A 19,358-nucleotide genomic window follows, 5' to 3' on the forward strand; every position below is an offset into this window, starting at 1 on the left:
AGGGAGATGTGTGAGCTTCCACCTCAGTGGTTTACTGAGACCAGTGTCGGGCAGGCGGGGCACAAGCAGTTCAGCTCCGCCACCTAGAAGCCATCCACAAGGTTTTCCTTGTAGACATCATCATTGTAGACAATCTGGGTCCTTTTGTCCCGATGGCAGCCCTTAGGACTGTTCTGGACGGCTAGGGAGGGAGGAAAGGATTAGTTAAGGCCTGAAGGAGAGCATTGGTGAGACCCCACACGGAGCCTGACCCCACTCCTGGCCTCTGGTTCCTGGAAGCTGTTCTATGCTGCCCTCCGGTGGCCGGGATGGCCTGTCTCCCAGTGGCTGCCAAACCACAACACCCCAGCAAGCAGTGAGCGGTACGCTGTTACCACAGGGGGATACTGTTAACAAATGGTTGGTTCTTAGAAAAACAGCCAATGTTATTATTGACACATCTGAATGGTGCGTACTACAGCTCTGAGTCAATACATCAAAAATTAAAACTATCCTGGCCCAGTGTGCTCAGTGGCTGAGCGCTGACCTATGAACCAGGAGGTCACAGTTTGGTTCCTGGTCAGGGCACATGCCTGGGCTGCGGGCTTGATCTCCAGTGCAAGACGTGCAGGAGGCAGCCAATCAGTGATTCTCTCTCATCATTGATCTTTCCATCTCTCTCCCTCTCCCTTCCTCTATGAAATTAATATTTTTTAAAAAGTTAAAAATGAGAAAATCTCTATAGCCCTCTGTTGACATGCTGGTCTTTTCTGAGCCTTCCTTTCATCTGGAAGGTCACTCTTGCTCTGAACCCCTGTTCTGCCCCACTCCTTTGCCAGGAAAATCTATTTCTGCTAAAATGAGAAGTGTGCCGGAACCGGTTTGGTTCAGTGGATAGAGCGTCGGCCTGCGGACTGAAAGGTCCCAGGTTCGATTCCGGTCAAGGGCATGTGCCTGGGTTGCGGACACATCCCTGGTAGGGGATGTGCAGGAGGCAGCTGTTCGATGTTTCTCTCTCATCGATGTTTCTAACTAACTGTCTCTCTCCCTTCCTCTCTGTAAAAAATCAATAAAATATATTAAATAAATAAATAAAAAAAATGAGAAGTGCTACTCGCCCGACAGAACTCACTCTGGGGGTAGCTGTGGCCAGAGCATTCTCCCTTGAGCCTCGAGCTTCCCTTCCCTTCCTTGTTCCTCCCTGTTCCCAGTGCGTCCCTCTCCTCACCCCATTGCCAAGGATTCCATCCCCGCCACTCTGGAGCTAGCGATCCCCCGACAGCAGCTCCCAGTCTTTGGGGTCTCTGCACTCCGGCAGTGCTGGCATGCCCTTTCTCAAAGCGGGTGCTCTGGCTTCAATGGCCCGGGCCCTTCCTGCTGTCTCGGTTGCTGCATCAACCCCGGCCTACCATGTCAGGAGGGCTGGGGCGGGCGGGGCACGGGGAAGCGCCCTGCTTCCACCATATTCTCTGACTACTACCCAAGCCCAGTCCTGGGCCATTTTTTCTCCAGAAGTCAGTCTCCCCAATGAGACTATCATTTTGTAGCCACCCCGAGATACAGGTGACAATCTGTCTTCGTTTCCCACCTCGTGCCTGAGTTCCAGTTCCTATTCCAAAGCCAACTACACTTCACCTCAAAATGAACAAGGCGACGAGCTGCTCATCTTCCTCATGAACCTGACCCTGCTCCAGTTACAGTTATTTTCAACCATTTTCTCTTCCTTCTCCTACTTCCAACTGACAGAGGGCCTGACCACTCTCCTTCCCATTCCCACAGCCCCCCACACACCCAGGCATCCAGGGAACCCAGGACATGCAGGGGAACCAGAAGAAGGGGTGAGCGGTGGGGCAGGATGAGGAAGAACCTCGTTCTTACCGAGGGAGCCCCACACAGACTTGCCAGTGGCGGCATCCAGCATGGGCTGTTTGCGGGCAATGCTGACCTTGAGCTGCACGGACTCCACCTGCGTCCCGTTGAGCTGGGGCAGAGAGGGGAGGGGCAGAGGATGGGGAAACATTACAGACAAACCAAAGGAGAATTTCCACGGGCTGCCATCCTAGCAGTGGCCTGAGCCGGGATCTGAGGACATAAGGTTTGCTGTGAGTGGGGAGGGGCTCTCAGGAGGTAACGATGGCCTCCGGCTCTCAGTACTTGAGAGAAAACACGAGGATGGCAGGAGGGTGGGAGGAACGGATCTGGGAAGTCCCACCTCAGCAACGGCCTGATCTGCCGACTCCATCTTTTCATAGGTGACGAAGGCACAGCTGGATGAGAGGAGACAGGGTCAGTAGAGGGACGCGGGCTCTTCTTACTGCAGCCGAGCCCGATGCTACAGGCTGCGGGGGACGGGCTGGCCGAGGCCGCACACCCGACGTCCTCCTTACTTTCTGGGCGGGTCCATGGAGAGGTCAATGATGTTTCCAAAGGGGGAGAAGGCCCCACGGAGGAGGGTGGGCGTCATGTCTTCCCCGTACACGTAGAGAGTGTTCCCCTTCCGAGGGGCCCGGCGTTCAGGGAACGAGTCCGACCCTGTGGGACCACAGACGGACCCTGTGTCACCCTCCGTGTGAGCTGGAGCCCCCTCAATCCTCGCTGAGGCCACTTTCCCCACTAGCCACGCCCACTCACTGCGGAAAGGGCCCTCTCGCTCTCGCTCTCGGTCTCGGTCCCGGTCCCGGTCCCGTTCTCTGTCTCGGTCCCGTTCCCTGTCCCGGTCCCGTTCCCTGTCCCGGTCCCGTTCTCTGTCCCGGTTCCGCTCACGACTGCGGTCCCGGCTGCGGCTTCGGGGAGGGGACACTGAGGAGCGGGCGTTACCACGTTCTTCGTAGCCCCATTCAAAGCTTCGCGGAGGGCCGTCTCCAGCCCCTGGGCCCTCTGCCTCCTCCCCATCGGGCCCCAGGTCCCGAAGCCGGTCACTGGAGGAAACAAAGCTAGGGGAGCAGACAGTGAGGATCAAAGGGGGCCTTTACCTTGTCTTTCAGGACCCTGTAGACTAGCCTCAACCCTCGGTCTGGAGCCCAGCTCCTCCCGCTCCAGCCCCACACCTCCCACGGACCAGGCAGCCCCCCACCGGGACCCAGTCCTGTTTCTAACTGGCTCACCTCTCGTACAGAGACTTCCTCTGGGGGCGTCTGGACGACTGAAAAGGAGACCAAGTTTCAGTGAGGAGCCCCCTAGTTTCAGTGAGGAGCCCCCTAGTTTCAGTGAGGAGCCCCCTAGTTTCAGGCAGTGGGCCCCTCAGGGACAGGAGTGGGAGCCGTTACCTCCTGCAGGTCGTCATCGGCAGATATGCTCCTCTGGAACGGCTGGAAAGTGGGGGCCGGCCCCTTCTCAGGGTCCTGGAAAGAGGTAGGGACCCACCTCAGAGTGGGAGCAGGAGGCGGCCAGCCATGGGACAGAGGAGGGGATTCCTCTTCCCTGCCCGCTTCTCGCCTCTGCTGGCCTTTTTTCCTTTTAATTCCTTTGTACTTTTCTTTCATTTTTAAAAAATATATTTCATTGATTTTTTACAGAGCGGGAGGGAGGGGGATAGAGAGTTAGAAACATCAATCAGCTGCCTCCTGCACACCCCCTACTGGGAATGTGCCCGCAACCAAGGCACATGCCCTTGACCGGAATCGAACCTGGGACCCTTCAGTCGGCAGGCCGATGCTCTATCCACTGAGCCAAACCGGTCAGGGCTGTACTTTTCTTATTTGATTATGTGGTATTTCAAAATAAGCGACCCTAATACACCCGTAAAGCACTTAGTGTATCTAAGTGTATCTTGGCTGGCTAACATTTCCTGAGCCTGCTAGCATTTCCGCCGCTCACCGCCTGAGCACAACACAAGCCAAGAGCTCTCACACACGGACTGGAGCCAGACGGTGCCAAGTGCAGAGCTCGGGAGTCGCCCACTGTCTTCGCTCGGAGTGGCAGACCATTTGCCCAGGCGTTCCTTTTCCCCTCAACCTGCCTCCATTCCAGCGTGGAGGGATGCCCCCCGAGTTAAGGGTCCCTGGACTAGCTTTCTGCTTGTGCTTACTTTTAACTTTCCCTCTAGGGTTCGAGAACGCTTGAAGCCTGAGTTCTTGGTCTCAGCCTTGATGGCACTGATGGCTCCCGACTTCACCAGCTGCTTTGCCTGCTCTGTTGCGGTGGCTGTGTCCACCACGGGCTGCTCTGACAGAGCTGGAGTGGGGAGGGAAAGAGGCGTTATGGCAGCCAGGAGGGAGAAAAGCCAGCCCTGTGCTCCCGTTTCCCGTCACTCACAGCGTTTCACGCCGCCTTGGCTGGCTATGCTGCTGCTACTTTGCTTCTTCAGAGCCAGCAATGCCTTTTTCTGGGAATAAGAATGAGAACAGAGGAGTTGGTGAGGGCCACCCTGACCAGATCCTTTCCCAAGGCCCCTGCCACATCACTCCAGGCGCTCCCTTTCTCAAAGAAAACAACGCCAATGGTGCTCCTGGAGAGGCTCGCTGAGGCAGCCCGAGACCACCTGCCGTGCCAGCGACACCTACGCCACCCAAACCATGGTATCCAGTGACTTCCCAAAGCATCAAGTTTCTGAAGGTGAAGACGAGGAATTCAATCATGGACCAGAGCTCCCGGGTATGAGCTGCAAGTAAGCATAGGCCAGTGGTCGGCAAACTCATTAGTCAACAGAGCCAAATATCAACAGCACTTCTTCAAAATAGACTGGCCCAGGCCGAAAACCGACTTCTGCGCATGGGCCACGAAGTTTCAATCGCACTGTATGTGCACACCCGCACGTGATATTTTGTGGAAGAGCCACACTCAAGGGGCCAAAGAGTCTCATGTGGCTCGCAAGCCCCAGTTTGCCGACCACTGGCATAGGCCTACATGCCTTTCTTGGGGGCTTCACCCACCCATCTTCTGCGTACTTAACAAGAACACGCCTTTCATTACTTTATAGCAGGGACATGCAAAAGTATGAGACACAGTTCCTCCTGTGCAAGAAGCTTACAATCTGAAAAATAGAATGTCTGGACTAAATTGTCAAGAATGTTTATTAGAGATGCAAACTGCTCGAGAGCAAGTAAAATTTTCTGATGTCTAATAGCTATTAAACTGGACTCTGGGTAAAATCTGTACAACAGAGATGGAGAAAAAGAGCATTTTACACAAAGAAAACAGTGTGAAAAAATGCAGATATAAGAAGGCTTTGGGAATGCATGTTTTGGGACTAGTGAATAGTTCTATTTTACGAAAAAAGGGATACCAACTTAAGATTTTATTCCACAAGGTTCGATCCCAGTCAAGGGCATGTACCTTGGTTGCGGGCACATCCCCGTTGGGGGGTGTGCAGGAGGCAGCTGATCGATGTTTCTAACTCTCTATTTCTCTCCCTTCCTCTCTGTAAAAAATCAATAAAATATATTTTTTTTAAAAAAGATTTTATTCCACAGACAATGTGAAACTACTTAAGGATTCTGAGAAAAAGGACAGTCTTGTGTTCCCAATGGATCATTTTAATAAGAGTGAAGAAATCTGTTAAAAACACACACTAACAAACGTGTTTAGAGACCGTTACAACAGTCTACGTGAACATCAGCAAAGACCTGATGATTTATGGAATATGCAGGAAAAAAGAAATGGGAGAAATTATTTTCAAGAAAGAATCAAGGAGCCTGGCTGGTGTGGCTCAGTGGTTGGGCACTGACCTATGAACCTGGAGGTTATGATTCCATTCTCTCAGTCAGGACACATGCCCAGGTTGCTGGCTCAATCCCCAGTAGGGGGTGTGAAGGAGGTAACAGATCAATGATTCCCTCTCTTCACTGATGTCCCCACTTGTCTCTCCCTTCCTCTCTGAAATTAAAAAATATATATGTATATGTACTAGAGGCCCAGTGCATGAATTCATGCACCAGTGGGGTCCCACGGCTGGCCTGCAGTATCAGGCCGAAACTGGCTTTCCGACAGACCCCGAGGGGTCCCAGATTGCAAGAGGGTGCAGGCCAGGCCGAGGGACCCCACTGGTGCACGACTGGAGCCCGGCCCAGGAGGGACGTGAGAGGGTGGCCAGCTGGGAAGGGACCGCAGGAGGGCTCCAGGGCGTGTCCGGCTCATCTCGCTCAGTCCAGATCAGCTGGACCCCAGCAGCAAGTTAACACATTGTATGCGAGAAATGTATTTATACGTTTTACGTTGACTGGTAGTAGAGCGCGGGACACGTATTAATACTTTTTTATAGACTAGCGGTAGAATGCGGGTAACGTATAAATACGTTTATTTTTATACTTTTTTATTGCTCTAAAGGGATGCTAACATGCAGATATACGAATTCCAAAGGACAAAATTTGGGTCTCTAACACATACAACGGTGAATTATGTATGTACTTCCAGGTATCACGGTAATCAATCTATTCAACTGCAAAAATGGCCCCCGCCACCTGTTAGCGCGAGATAAAAGCTACCTGCAAACAATGTGTTAACCTACCGGTCAGAGCATCTGCCCCCTGGTGGTCAGTGCACATCATAGTAACTGGTTGACCGGTCGAGAGTCTGCCTCCTGGTGGTCAGTGCATGTCATAGTGAGTGGTTTAGCGGCCTTAGCGTATCATTAGCATATTATGCTTTGATTGTCTGAACGGCTGGACACTTAGCATATTAGGCTTTTATTATATAGGGCATTAAAAAAGACAGCAATTGTTTGGCTATGCAAATGGAAAAGTCAGAGATGAGATTTTAAAAAATTGATTTGAGAGAAACACTGGTGTGCTGCTCCCCTTACTGATGATTCTTGTCTGTGCCCCGACGGGGGCTGAACCTGCAACCTTGCGTGTCAGGACGATGCTCTAACCGGCCACGGCAGAGCTGAAATGTGTGACTCCAAACACTCAGAGGAATGTGGTCGGTCCGTATTTGGACGATGGAGAAATGGACCGAGGTTAGGCTCGGAGGAAGATGCTGGCTTTATTTCGGATAGGTTAGGGGCATCGGAACGGGAAAGCCACACTGGGGAGCGCCAGCTGCAGGATGAAAGCCGCGGGGAAGGGAGGCAGCTCCAGGGCCGCGGATAGGACAGACCGGCCGCTCCGCGCCACACCGCGGCGGCCCGCCACACCCCTCACCTTTTTCTTCAGTTTGTTGAATTTCTTCTGCAGAGCCTCCTCCTCCTCGCTCAGTCCGGGGGGTATCACCAACATGGTGGCTCCTGGTTCAGGGGCGGGGCCAAGACATCTTTCTCCACCGGCACCGCCCAGGCCTGCTGACTCCTGGGGTCGCCTCTCCCAGCCCCGGCTTAGGCTCGGGCCCGCACCCCGCCTCGCTAGGAATCACGGACAGCAGCCCAGCGGCACCGCGTGGACCGGGACAAACACCCTCCGTCGCCGAGACGCTGGCGCCAGAGCCCCCCTACCCCACGGGTCAGCATGGCCACCGCGGGGTCCCAGCGGCAGAAGCGGCGGCGGAACCCGCGCAGCGCCCTCGGAACATCGGAAAAGGGAAGAAGGAAGGAGCTCGGAAAAGGGCGCAGGGTGCGGAGGGCGCCTTACCTGTGGGGCGTCAGCCCAGCCGCGGTCTCGGGCGGCGGCCCGCGGGCACGGTCGCCGGCTCGGAGCGATGACGTACGAGGGGCGGAAGCGCGGCACCCACGGCAGCCGCCTCGCAGGCACTTCCGCCCGGCCTTCCCGGAGCCGGAGCCGGTGGCCCCTCGCAGGCACTCGGCGGGTGGGTGGCGGAAGTCGCCTTCACTTCCGCCCTTTCGGGGGCGGGGCTTACCGCCGCTCCTCGCTGCACTTCCGGCTGCGGGGCAGCTGCTGTGGCTCCCAGATGATGGAGACGGAGCGACTCGGTGAGCGGGCGGGGGTGGAACGAAGGAGTAGACAGGAATCTACCCTTGACCCCTGACCTCTGATCTTCCTCCCGTAGTGCTGCCTCCCCCGGACCCCCTGGACCTGCCTCTTCGGGCTGTGGAGCTGGGATGCACTGGGCGCTGGGCGCTGCGGAATGTGCCGGGGGCTCCGGAGAGCACGGTGAGTGACTTATGACCCTAACCTTTGACCCGCACTGGGCTCAAAACCCTTTCCTTACAGTAGGACGAGCATGACCCGCTTTTCTGTCGACACCTGTCATCGGGCCGGCCTGGTGCAGGGCAGACTCCAGCCTAGTGCTGCTCCGGGTGGGAGCCCCTTGAGGACCAGCGGGGCGCTCCGGGGGTGTCTTAGCTCCCCAACTGCGCTTTCCAGTGTGTCTGTCCTCGTGCAGGCCCTTCTGTCTCCAAGCACTTGGTGGCTGAGATGCCAGCCCACTCTTCATCTTTCGGTCTGGGCCCTTTTCCCTAAAGCTGGTGATTCTTAAATTTCAGGTGCCTCATAATCAGGGGGACAGCTTTTAAAGAACACAGATTCCTGGGTCCAGCCCCAGCTTCTGAAATCTGTACTATTAACCAGCAGGTCCTTTGTCCCTGAAAGTGTCACAGCCTTTGGGAAACATCGCTTCACTTTGATTGTCCTGGTCTGTCTGGGTCATCTGCCGTTTCTGCTCTAACACCAGTCCCACCCCTGTCTCTCATCTCGCCTGGCCCCAGCTTCCCCACGGCCTCCCTCCCTGTGCCCCAGATCTGCAGCACGAAGCGGAGCAGCGGTTCCTGTCGTCTCCAGCCTGGCTGCCTCTGCATGGCCTGGAGCACTCAGCTCGGTGGGCATCGGAGGGGCCTGGCCGAGGGAGGTGGGCCCATGGAGGGAGCTGAGACAGAGGAGAAAGAAGACTTGAAAGTTACTTCCTTCTCTCTAGAAAGTGGCAGAGGAAGATGGATCCTTGGTCTCTCCTTACTGTACTGGGGGCCCCAGTCCCCTCCGACCTGCAAGCCCAGAGACAGCCAACCACGGGCCAGATACTGGGCTTCAAGGAGGTAAGGGCCCAGGGGCCACGAGCAGCAGGGCTGGGGAAGGCGGGTCGGAGGCAAGCTCAGCCTCGGCTCTGCTCGCGCACCTCAGGTCCTGCTGGAGAATACAGACCTGTCGGCCACCACCTCCTTATCTCTTCGCCGGCCACCAGGGCCCATCTCCCAGTCCTTGTGGGGGAATCCAACACAGTACCCTTTCTGGCCAGGTAACTGTTGTGGAAATGAGATTGAAGGGGAGGGAGCCCTCAGTCTCCAGGGAAGGGTTCCCATATCCCCCCTCATGACTCCTCGTGTCCAACCTCTCCCCAGGTGGAATGGATGAGCCCACCCTCACAGAGCTGAGCACCCGGGAGGAGGCTGAGGAGGAGATAGACTTTGAGAAAGGTGAGGTGGTGCCAGGCTGGACCCTTGGGAGGCAGGGCTCCAAGTCTGGGCCCTGAGGACGAGGGTCCCAGGCCTAGCACTGGGCTGCTGCTAGCCCTTCTGTGCCTTTGGTCAAGTTCGGAAAAGGTCCCCCTTCCGTAACAAACGTTACGGTCGCGTGTTGGAAAACTGTTACAGCTGTCCCCAGCTACAACGCCCGTGCTGTGCATGGCATTCTGTAGCCTGTGTGACGTGGGACTTGCTCGGGAGTGCGCAGTGGTCCTGACGCGCTCTGTCCCTGCCCTGCAGACCTCCTTACCGTTCCACCTGGCTTCAGGAGAGGTGTGGACTTTGCACCAAAGGGTGAGTTCTGGGATGGGCGTGTAGAAGTGGTGCCCTTCTCCTGTAGAACGGAGATGGACGGACTGGGTCTCCCTTTTTGCCTGGCTCCTCAGATCACCCAGCTCCAGCGCCTGGGTTGCTCAGCCTCAGCCGTCTGCTAGAGCCCCTGGATCTGGGTGGGGGCGACGAAGACGAGAGGGAGGCAGTGGGACAGCCAGGAGGTACCAGAGGAGACACTGTCCCAGCCTCTCCCTGCAGTGCTCCCGTGGCCAGAGCAAGCAGCTTGGAGGACCTAGTGTTGAAGGTGGGTGCTTCTGGGCAGTTGAAACGGGAAAGAAGGGGGCCTTGGCCCCGGGCGGTGGGCTGGCTGGCTTGGCTCTAAGGGGGAGACTGGAGCATCTCTTGGGAGGAGTGGTCATGGGGAGCTTTCTGGCTGTATCTCTGTCGCTCCCACCCCTTACTTTTCCAGGAAGCGTCCACAGCTGTGTCCCCTTCAGAGCCCCCCAGGCCCCTCCCTCAGGAGCAGTGGGCCATTCCTGTGGATGTCACCTCCCCCGTGGGTGACTTCTACCGCCTCGTCCCCCAGCCAGCCTTCCAGGTAGTGTGCCCAGGCCTCACGTCTCCCCGCCTCCTCCCCGCCCCTGCCTTGTCCGCTCTCCTCGCCAGAGGCCAGATGCCTTCCGGGCTGGTCTTGGACCTCAGTCCCAGCCTCGCTCACTCTGGCCTTCTACTGCCCTGCGTGCCCCAGGAGCCAGAGGTAGGAAGGCCCCTCCCCCTTCCTTAGCCCTCATCTAGTTCTCTCTCCCACAGTGGCCATTTGAGCCTGATGTGTTCCAGAAACAGGCCATCCTGCACCTGGAACGGCACGACTCGGTGTTTGTGGCGGCTCACACATCTGCAGGGAAGACGGTTGTGGCCGAATACGCCATTGCCCTTGCCCAGAAGCACATGACGCGGTACCACCTTCCCTTCCTCAGCCATCCCTGCTTGCTCCCGCGTCCTTTCTAAAGCTCCTCTCTTCCCATGTCCTTACTTCATCTTTTATTCATTATTTAAAAACACATTTTTATTGGTTTCTGAGAGGAAAGGGGAGAGAGAGAGAGAGAGAGAGAGGAACATCAGTGATGAGAGAGATCATTGATCAGCTGCTTCCTACATGCTCCACCCTGGGGTTGAGCCTGCAACCCGGGCATGTGCCCGACTGGGAATCAAAACATGACCCCCTGGTTCACAGGTCAGTGCTCAACCACTGGGCCACACCAGCCTGGCTTTACTTCATCTTTTAGATGGGAGAGTTGGGGGAGGAATGGAGACGGGCCTGGGAGGAAATGAGAAGGTGTGGGGAGAGAGTTTAGAAGCATGACCTGCATGCATTTAGTTCAGGAAGGGGTCGAGGGACAGAATTTTTCTGGGATCACGTCATGAAGGAGAATGAGGGCTGTTTGGGTGAAGAAAGGGGGGCGCCTGAGCGCTGCGGCATGCTGCTGGGAGTGCTCAGGGTGGGCGAGGAGGTGCTGACCGCAGTCTGTGTGGAGTGACTGGCGAACCTCACCCTCTTCCAGCACCATCTACACTTCCCCTATCAAGGCCCTGAGTAACCAGAAGTTCCGAGACTTCCGAAACACATTCGGGGACGTGGGGCTGCTCACGGGGGACGTCCAGCTGCACCCAGAGGCCTCCTGCCTCATCATGACGACAGAGATCCTTCGGTGAGAGATGGGCACTCGCACGGTGGGTTTGGCTCAGGAAGGCGAGGCTGCTCTGGAGCTGTTGGCTGGGTTGGTAGAGGCAGGAGCCACTGGGGAGTCAGCCTGCGGTCTCCCCCAGCTCCATGCTGTACAGCGGCTCAGACGTCATCCGGGACCTGGAGTGGGTCATCTTCGATGAGGTTCACTACATCAATGACGCGGAGGTAAGGAGCAGGAGGCTCGTGGGGCCCCAGACCAGCAGTTCTTTCCTGTGGGGCCAGCTCAGCAGCTCCCGCCACACACCCTGCAACCTCCCTGCCTTTGCCCTCCAGTGGAAGCGGAGGAGCAGGACAGGCCCTCTGAGCTGCCCGTGACTTGTCTTCCCTTTCTGCCCAGCGTGGGGTCGTGTGGGAGGAGGTGCTCATCATGCTTCCTGACCATGTCTCCATCATCCTTCTGAGTGCCACTGTCCCCAACGCCCTTGAGTTTGCTGACTGGATTGGGTGAGATGTGTGTCCCGGGTGCTGGGCGAAGGGGCTGTGGTCCTCCCGTGGTTGGGGGTGGGGCGAGGACGGCCACAGCAGGGAGCGTGGCCAGACCGTGGGGGCAGAGGGGGCCGGGGTGGGTCTGGGGAACATGGCCCACTTGGGCCCAGACCACTTTGAATGTTGAGAGATACGATGACGGGGACAGCCTCCCAGTCCAGCTCCCAGAAAAGACTGGGGGAGGCCAGAGGCGGAAAGTGGGTGGGGATGTGGGCTGCCCCTTCCCACCCACCCGACCGGTTTCCTTCCCGCTCAGACGACTGAAGCGCCGCCAGATCTACGTGGTCAGCACTGCCGCCCGCCCCGTGCCGCTGGAGCATTATCTCTTCACGGGGAACAGCCCCAAGACCCAGGGGGAGCTCTTCCTGTTGCTGGACTCGCGAGGCGCCTTCCACACAAAGGGGTAAGCGGGGGGGGGGGGGGGGGGGCGGTCAGCGCTGGGCCCGGCGGGCGGGACTGATGGCCGTCCTCCGCACACCCAGGTACTATGCAGCTGTGGAGGCCAAGAAGGAGAGGATGAGCAAACACGCCCAGACCTTTGGGGCCAAGCAGCCCACGCATCAGGGGGGGCCTGCACAGGTGAGGACCAGCAGGCTCCAGACCTTCCACCACCTGCCTCTTCCTTCGTCCCCCGGGGCCTCGGACTTGCGCTGTGAGCACTGCCCCCGATGACACTTCCTTCTCTCCCCCCACCGGTGGCTCCACCTGTGCCTTTGCACCCCCTTCCCCAGGACCGCGGTGTGTACCTGTCCCTCCTGGCCTCCCTCCGCACCCGTGCGCAGCTGCCCGTGGTGGTGTTCACCTTCTCCCGGGGCCGCTGTGACGAGCAGGCTTCGGGCCTCACCTCCCTGGACCTCACCACGAGCTCAGAGAAGAGCGAGATTCACCTCTTCCTGCAGCGCTGCCTTGCTCGCCTCCGTGGCTCTGACCGGCAGCTGCCCCAGGTGTGGAGGGCCCTGGGCTTGGAGGCCGGTGGGCTGGGTGCTCGACGCCCCTCCCTGACCGCGGTCTCGGTCCCCGCAGGTGCTGCACATGTCGGAGCTCCTGCACCGAGGCCTGGGCGTGCACCACAGCGGCATCCTGCCCATCCTCAAGGAAATTGTGGAGATGCTCTTCAGCCGCGGCCTGGTCAAGGTGCACGCCTCCTCCCTGCGGCCCTGCGGCAGCTTCTTCATCTCCCGGACTTTAGGGTCCTCATCTTAAACGGGGATGCGCTCAGAAGAGAAACCCAAAAAGCTAGCAAGCATAGACGCTGTCATCAGAAAAATGCAAATTGAAACTCACGAGATAAGAGTTCAGTGATTAGATGGTGAAACTTAGGGAACTGGCTAGTGCCAGAAGCTGCCACAGCCGCAGGCAGACCTCGGGCACATTGCAGGCTGGGTCCCAGACCGCCGTAGTGTCGCATTATGGCGAGTCACACGGGTTTTTTGGCTTCTCGGTGCACTTAAAAGTTATGCTGACACCATACTGAACTCTGTTAAGTGTACAAAGCGTTATGTCTAAAAACAACGTACGTACTTTAGAGAATAGTGTTACAAATGCTCCCCATCTTCTGAGCCTTCAGTGAATGGTAACCTTTTCGCGGGAGGGTCTTGCCCCCATGGTGATGGCCACGCAGTATCTGCGAATTGCCGTCGAGCGAGGTCTGCCCGCACAGGCCTCTAGGGCCCTTCGCACAGGGTGGCCAGTCCGGAGCGTGCCTGGCTTTCCTTAGGCCAGAGCAGGTAAACATACTCTGACCCAATTCCATTCCTGCATATAAGCCACAGGAAGTCCTCACCCGCGCCAGGGGGAAACAGGTCTGCTCTTTCTTTGTTGGCTAGTCTGGCAGGGATCGGTCCCTGCCCCCCGGGGAGAGCAGCCGGGTAACTGGAGGGATGCTCCCCACTGTCCTGCCGCAGTTGGAAGCGAGGCGTTAGGTATAACCACAGGGACAGGTGGGTGCTGAAAACACCATGTGGAGGAAAAGAAGTAAGGAAGCAGGAGATACACAACTGCTTTCGATGTGAATTGCAAATTACATGCACATAAGACAACGTGTAAGAACACATTCACACAAAACGATACTCATTAGACATTGGATGACTGACGGGGGGGTGGGATGTGGGGGCACCAAGAAAGGAATAGCTAAGTAAATGAATGAGGGAAGTGGTCGTCCCTGCTCTATCCATTTGCCCTGAGTGGAGTGGGCTCCTGAGTTAACCACCTGGACCCCGCCAGGTACCTACATGGCCTTGCTAGTGAGGCGGGGGGTGGCTGCGTGGCCTGTGCTGATCTCTCTTCCCGTGTCCCAGGTCTTGTTCGCCACAGAGACCTTTGCCATGGGTGTCAACATGCCGGCCCGAACGGTGGTGTTTGACTCCATGCGAAAGCACGATGGCAACGCCTTCCGGGACCTGCTCCCCGGGGAGTACGTGCAGATGGCGGGCCGCGCCGGCCGCAGGGGCCTGGACCCCACGGGCACCGTCATCCTGCTCTGCAAGGGCCGCGTGCCCGAGATGGTGGACCTGCACCGCATGATGACGGTGAGACACAGGCCCAGCCCCACCCGTGGCTGCCTCTCCTGTCTGTCTACTGTTTCCTCTGCCGGGGAAGCCCCGTGGGAGCCAGCAGATCCCAGGGCGAGACCTGGTCCCACTCTCTCCCACACTGAGTGCGGCGCTAGCAGGGCCTTGTGACGCCATCAGTTCTGCTCCCTTATTTGGCAGAAGCGGTGCATGGGCAGCTTGTCTAGGGTGGTCCGCAGAGGGCTGGCTGGGGAGCAACGGGCCCAGCCTGGTCTCCCCACTCCCCACAGGGTAAGCCATCGCAGCTGCAGTCTCAGTTCCGCCTCACGTACACCATGATCCTCAACCTGCTGCGGGTGGACGCCCTCAGGGTGGAGGACATGATGAAGAGGAGCTTCTCTGAGTTTCCGTCCCGCAAGGACAGCAAGGTGAGGGGTCGGGTGACCAGTACCCTGGCCTAGACATTGGACGAGGGAAGCCAGGCTGGGGATAGGTGGGCATGCGGAGGCCAGCGGGCTGCAGGTGGGGATGTAGCCGACAGAGCCTGGAGACTCATTTCACACCTGCCCTTGCTTCTGCCCAGGCCCACGAACAGGCTCTGGCTGAATTAACCAAGAAGCTGGGGGCCTTGGAGGAGCCTGACCTGACTGGCCAACTGGTGGACCTGCCTGAGTATTACAGCTGGGGAGAGGAGCTGACAGAGACCCGCAGCCTGATCCAGGTTAGCAGGGGTGCGGGCAGACGGAGGAGGGGAAGAAAGGGCGGCACTCTGGGTGCCCCCGAACTGGTCCCTGCATCCCTGACTGCCTCCTTTATCCGTGTGCACATCCCCGCTCCTCAGCGACGTGTCATGGAGTCTGTCAACGGGCTGAAGTCTCTCTCGGCCGGGAGGGTGGTGGTTGTGAAGACTCAGGAGCATCACAACGCACTGGGTGTGATCCTGCAGGTGATGCCGGGGATCTGGGCCCGAGGGAGGAGCAGGTTACACTCGGCAGTGCCCTCATCCTCCCTCTTGCCTTCCTCTCCTCCCATCACCACCACTTCGTGCCCTCTGCCCTCCCCCGCTCCCCACCCCGCCTGCTTGACGTGGTCTGCATTGGTGGGCTCTGTGCGGCTGCTCCGGGATCCCTGCCTGAGGTGGGACCTGCTCTCGACCTTGTCCACTCCTCTCATTCCGTCCCGGCCTCCTGCCCCTAGGTCTCCTCGAACTCCACCAGCAGGGCATTCACCACTCTGGTCTTGTGTGATAAACCCGTGTCTGAGGACCCACAGGAGAGGCGCTCGGCCTCCCCAGGTGTGCCCTACCCAGAGGACCTGGTGGGATTCAAACTGTTCCTGCCTGAAGGTGAGAGAGGCAGATGCCCAGGTCCCTAAGGGCAGTGAAGGCAGGGCACCTGGGATCGGGGCGAGGTCTGACCCTGCTCGTCCCTTTTCACAGGGCCCTGTGACCACACTGTGGCCAAGCTCCAGCCTGGAGACGTGGCTGCCATCACCACCAAAGTGCTCCGGGTGAACGGGGAGAAGATCTTGGAGGACTTCAGCAGGAGGCAGCAGCTGAAATTCAAGTCTGATGCTGGGGAGGCCCCTTTCCCGGGGAGGGACCACGTGGGGGGGAGTGGGAGGCAGGGCTGGGAGGCCCGCAGCCTGTCTCAGGACCTGCTCCTTCCTCAGGAAGGACCCTCCCCTCGCTGCTGTGACCGCTGCTGCCCAGGAATTGCTGCGCCTGGCTCAGGCCCACCCGACAGGACCCCCTACCCTTGACCCTGTCAACGACTTGCAGCTTAAGGATGTGTCAGTGGTTGAGGGGGGACTCCGGGCCCGGAAGCTAGAGGAGCTGATCCGGGGGGCTCAGTGTGTGCACAGCCCCCGTTTCCCTGCCCAGGTAGGGCCCTGGATGCCAGCTTTAAGCCTTTTCTCTCTGGTCCCCTGTAGGCTGCCCACCCCCACGTCAGCCCTGGTCCTCAAGCCCCGTGGAGGGCGAGGGAGAGCTGACCCGCCCCTGCTGTGGCTCTCCACAGTACCTGAAGCTGCAGGAGCGAAGGCAGCTACAGAAGGAGATAGAGCGGCTGCGCTTCCTGCTGTCAGACCAGTCGCTGCTGCTGCTCCCCGAGTACCACCAGCGAGTAGAGGTGAGAGCAGCGTGGGGGGCTAGTGAGGGAGAACAGCAGGCTCCCGACACCCGCCATCTTCCGTCCAGGTGCTCCGAACTCTGGGCTATGTAGACGAGGCGGGCACGGTGAAGCTGGCGGGGCGCGTGGCTTGTGCCATGAGCAGCCATGAGCTGCTCCTCACCGAGCTCATGTTCGACAACGCTCTGAGTGCCCTGCGGCCGGAGGAGATAGCAGCCCTGCTCTCCGGCCTGGTCTGCCAGAGCCCCGGGGACACTGGGGAGCAGCTCCCAAGCACCCTCAAACAGGTATTGGGCCCCCCTCCCCGGGCTGCAGCATTCCCAGGCCCCACCCCCAGGGTCCCCCGGGACCTCTCCAACCCTGTACGTGCCCCGAAGAGCTGGAATGGCTTCTTCCTTGATCTGAGCCCCCCTAGTCCTGGAGCAGGAAGGGGGTCTTAACCTGTCCTCCCCACCTGCAGGGAGTGGAACGTGTCCGCGCTGTGGCCAAGCGGATTGGTGAGGTCCAGGTGGCCTGTGGCCTGAACCAGACAGTGGAAGAATTTGTAGGGGAGCTGAATTTCGGGCTGGTCGGGGTTGTGTACGAGTGGGCCCGGGGCATGGTGAGTAACTGGATTTGGGGTTTTGCAGACGGTTGGGGAGAGCCTGCCCAGGTCTATCCAATTTAGTCCCCACCCTGCTTCCCCCACAGCCCTTCTCGGAGTTGGCAGGGCTCTCGGGGACGCCCGAGGGCCTGGTGGTCCGCTGCATCCAGCGCCTGGCCGAGATGTGTCGCTCACTGCGAGGGGCGGCCCGCCTGGTCGGCGAGCCTGTGCTGGGTGCCAAGATGGAGACGGCAGCTACCCTGCTGCGGAGGGACATCGTCTTTGCAGCTAGCCTCTACACGCAGTGAATGGCCCCATGGGGAATAATAAAACAGCAAACCGCCGGTGTGTACTGAGGTGCTGGGCAGGGTGACAGCTCAAAGACACAGCAGGGAGAACCACCTAGAAATCTGCCTTTAACTGCACAGAGACAGGACCAGCCCCCCTGAAGTATAAGTCCTTAGGGGACAGTGTCTTGGGGGGGCGATGGGAGCTCCTGAGTCATGGCTTCCACGTACCATGTGGGCAGGAAGACATGGGGTGTGTCCCGATGTACAGACACGGTGACTGGGCCGCCAGGCTCCCAGGAGAAGAGGTGGACAAGCCTGAGGGGAAGACGGAGTCAGCAGCTGAGGGCTGGAGGCCAGGCTCCTGGGACCCAGAGGGGAGGGCAGAGCGGAATGCCTCACCTGGGGTCGTCCTGCACGACTGTGTTCTGGGCAAAGCTGAGGAAGGCGGCACAGAAGTTCATGCACACGGAAGGGTTCCAGCCGTCACGGTCATTCTGGAGAGGGCCGAGGAGGAGGCAGAAACGAGTGAGGGCAGGAGCGGCAGAGGGACACACTACGGCTGGACACGGGGCCTGGGGTCTTGGCGTGGGGGTTCAGGTACCACCGCCTTACCCTGACGTGTTCAAACATCTGCATGGTGGGAAAGGTCTTGAGGGAACAGACGAAACCCTCCGGGTTGCGGAAGCCAGCGACAACGTTGGGGACTCCCAGGAGGAATGACTGAGCCCACCATTTCAGGAGCTTGTGTCTGTAAAGAAAGACAGGCCTGAGCGGGGCGCCCCCTCCTCTTCCCCCAAGTCCCTGTCCCAGCTGTCAGCTCTCGGCCCTGGCCCGCCCACCCCCTCCTGAACCTGTAGAAGCTCCTCCATTGGCCAGGGCTGTGCATCTCCTTGGAGGTCTTGAGCTCCACATAGCAGGTGGGGGGCTGCGGAGATGGGGCCTGGGGGTCTGTGCAGTCCACCTCCCCCGAGAAGAGCAGAGGGTGGCTTCCCAGGCGGCTGCGTAGCACAGAGCAGAAGGCCACGTTGGTGTTAACCTCCCCAGAGGGGTCGGGGGAGCCTCCAGGTTTGTCTGTACAGAGAGAAGCAGCAACAGGGTGGGGGCTCGCAGTCTCTGGGGGAGCGGGGGGCCTGCAGGGCAGGGGCAACGCTCACCTGCACACATGTACTGCTCGAACTTGTACCCCATGTACATCAGCTCGCGGAGGAGGGGCGGCCGGGCGAGCCTCTGCGCGCGAGCAGCCGGCGTCTCCACCTCACTCAGGTACAGCGTCCCCTGGAACCTGGAGGCCGCCAGCTGCCAGCCCTCCTGCCGCTCGTACGGTGTCGTCAGCAGTTTTGTCAGGTGTCCCCGCCACGTCACGATGGCCCCTGCCAGCCAGCCGGGACCCCTGAGAGGAGGGAGAGGCTGCAGGGCACCGCGCACTGGCGCGGATGGCTCCCGGAGCTCCCCCCGGGGCGGTGCGCGCCCGCGCTGCTCGTCTCCGCGCTCACCCCTCCAGCCCGCCTCGGTGCTCCAGGAGCCAGCGCAGCAGGTGGTCCAGGCCCTCTCGCACCTCCTCGTCCCGCGGCTGGTACCGGTCGGGGTACCCCTCTCGGAGGTCGAAGTTGGGGCCCTGACCAGCGGTGGGTGGGCTGTAGTAGCGCAAGGCCTGGGCATCGCCGTGGTACTGGCGCTGCGCGTCCAGGGAGAAGCAGCCCAGCTGGGACGGGCGCCGGTAGAACGGGAAGGGCCCGGAGTAGAGGGCGGGCTCCGTGGGCAGCGAGGGCGCGGGGCGCGGGGGTTTGTTCCGCGGTTCGGCTCCTTCTACCTTCCCAGCTCCCCGCTTGGTGCCCCGGGACTCCATGAGGCGCTGGGAGGCGGGGGCGGCCCTTCTGCAGAGGAGGCGGGAAGGCGCGGGCCTCGCGACGGCCGGCCCCGGCCTGGAACCACGGGGCGGGGGGTTCCCGCCCGGTGCACCCGCGGGGAGGGCAGGAGCAGGCGGCTGAGCCCAGGCCGGGTCACCACGGAGCCGACGCCGCGCAGGAACGCGGAGACCCGGCGGGTTTCCGGCCCGATGACGCGATCATTCCGCG

The 19,358-nt window shown here is 59.3% G+C and overlaps 3 protein-coding genes across 8 annotated transcripts; 1 reads left to right on the top strand and 2 right to left on the bottom strand.

Moving 5' to 3' along the window:
* Nucleotides 1–9: 9 nt before the first annotated feature.
* On the bottom strand, nucleotides 10–7,687 carry NELFE (negative elongation factor complex member E). 6 transcript variants are annotated; one of them, XM_081093764.1, is made up of 11 exons: nucleotides 7,482–7,687; nucleotides 7,059–7,141; nucleotides 4,234–4,303; nucleotides 4,007–4,152; nucleotides 3,246–3,320; nucleotides 3,084–3,121; nucleotides 2,611–2,912; nucleotides 2,367–2,511; nucleotides 2,192–2,246; nucleotides 1,858–1,960; nucleotides 10–181 (listed from the first exon to the last, which is right to left on the bottom strand). In XM_081093764.1, the coding sequence occupies exons 2-11, from the start codon at nucleotides 7,131–7,133 to the stop codon at nucleotides 84–86; spliced, it is 1,107 nt and encodes a 368-aa protein (XP_080949890.1). In that variant the 5' UTR covers nucleotides 7,134–7,141; nucleotides 7,482–7,687; the 3' UTR covers nucleotides 10–83. The 6 variants fall into 6 exon arrangements, with proteins under 6 accessions (XP_080949890.1, XP_080949888.1, XP_080949889.1 ...); XM_081093762.1 differs by having other exon boundaries at nucleotides 2,367–2,912; nucleotides 7,482–7,564; XM_081093763.1 differs by having other exon boundaries at nucleotides 7,059–7,557.
* A 54-nt stretch (nucleotides 7,688–7,741) lies between these two features.
* SKIC2 (SKI2 subunit of superkiller complex) lies at nucleotides 7,742–17,337 on the top strand. Its single transcript, XM_081093755.1, has 28 exons — nucleotides 7,742–7,780; nucleotides 7,858–7,961; nucleotides 8,516–8,625; nucleotides 8,722–8,839; nucleotides 8,925–9,039; nucleotides 9,143–9,217; nucleotides 9,506–9,559; nucleotides 9,652–9,842; nucleotides 10,008–10,136; nucleotides 10,349–10,494; nucleotides 11,101–11,247; nucleotides 11,366–11,450; nucleotides 11,623–11,729; nucleotides 12,028–12,174; nucleotides 12,254–12,350; nucleotides 12,503–12,715; nucleotides 12,795–12,905; nucleotides 14,069–14,299; nucleotides 14,572–14,709; nucleotides 14,865–15,002; nucleotides 15,123–15,227; nucleotides 15,479–15,626; nucleotides 15,720–15,846; nucleotides 15,953–16,163; nucleotides 16,300–16,410; nucleotides 16,479–16,697; nucleotides 16,871–17,011; nucleotides 17,101–17,337. Exons 1-28 carry the CDS (start codon nucleotides 7,759–7,761, stop codon nucleotides 17,299–17,301), a joined length of 3,741 nt encoding a protein of 1,246 aa, XP_080949881.1. The 5' UTR covers nucleotides 7,742–7,758; the 3' UTR covers nucleotides 17,302–17,337.
* DXO (decapping exoribonuclease) lies at nucleotides 17,320–19,340 on the bottom strand. Its single transcript, XM_081093766.1, has 6 exons — nucleotides 18,777–19,340; nucleotides 18,438–18,673; nucleotides 18,135–18,354; nucleotides 17,896–18,031; nucleotides 17,683–17,777; nucleotides 17,320–17,598 (listed from the first exon to the last, which is right to left on the bottom strand). The coding sequence occupies exons 1-6, from the start codon at nucleotides 19,127–19,129 to the stop codon at nucleotides 17,454–17,456; spliced, it is 1,185 nt and encodes a 394-aa protein (XP_080949892.1). The 5' UTR covers nucleotides 19,130–19,340; the 3' UTR covers nucleotides 17,320–17,453.
* Between the last annotated feature and the right edge of the window lie 18 nt (nucleotides 19,341–19,358).

This window comes from Myotis nattereri (assembly GCF_964212035.1).
Source record: "Myotis nattereri genome assembly, chromosome: 6".
NCBI lineage: Eukaryota > Metazoa > Chordata > Mammalia > Chiroptera > Vespertilionidae > Myotis > Myotis nattereri.

Excerpts from the sequence above, each read along its gene's own strand:
- NELFE (XM_081093762.1), bottom strand. The coding sequence starts at position 7,133 with ATGTTGGTGATACCCCCCGGACTGAGCGAGGAGGAGGAGGCTCTGCAG. Across the intron at positions 4,153-4,233 it reads CCAAGGCGGCGTGAAACGCT|CTCTGTCAGAGCAGCCCGTG; the intron begins GTGAGTGACGGG and ends TCCCCACTCCAG. Across the intron at positions 2,247-2,366 it reads TCCATGGACCCGCCCAGAAA|CTGTGCCTTCGTCACCTATG; the intron begins GTAAGGAGGACG and ends CCTCTCATCCAG.
- SKIC2 (XM_081093755.1), top strand. The coding sequence starts at position 7,759 with ATGATGGAGACGGAGCGACTCG. Across the intron at positions 8,626-8,721 it reads GGCCTGGAGCACTCAGCTCG|AAAGTGGCAGAGGAAGATGG; the intron begins GTGGGCATCGGA and ends CCTTCTCTCTAG. Across the intron at positions 16,698-16,870 it reads TCCCAAGCACCCTCAAACAG|GGAGTGGAACGTGTCCGCGC; the intron begins GTATTGGGCCCC and ends CCCCACCTGCAG.
- DXO (XM_081093766.1), bottom strand. The coding sequence starts at position 19,129 with ATGGAGTCCCGGGGCACCAAGCGGGGAGCTGGGAAGGTAGAAGGAGCC. Across the intron at positions 18,674-18,776 it reads CACCGAGGCGGGCTGGAGGG|GGGTCCCGGCTGGCTGGCAG; the intron begins GTGAGCGCGGAG and ends CCCTCCTCTCAG. Across the intron at positions 18,032-18,134 it reads CAATGGAGGAGCTTCTACAG|ACACAAGCTCCTGAAATGGT; the intron begins GTTCAGGAGGGG and ends CTTTCTTTACAG.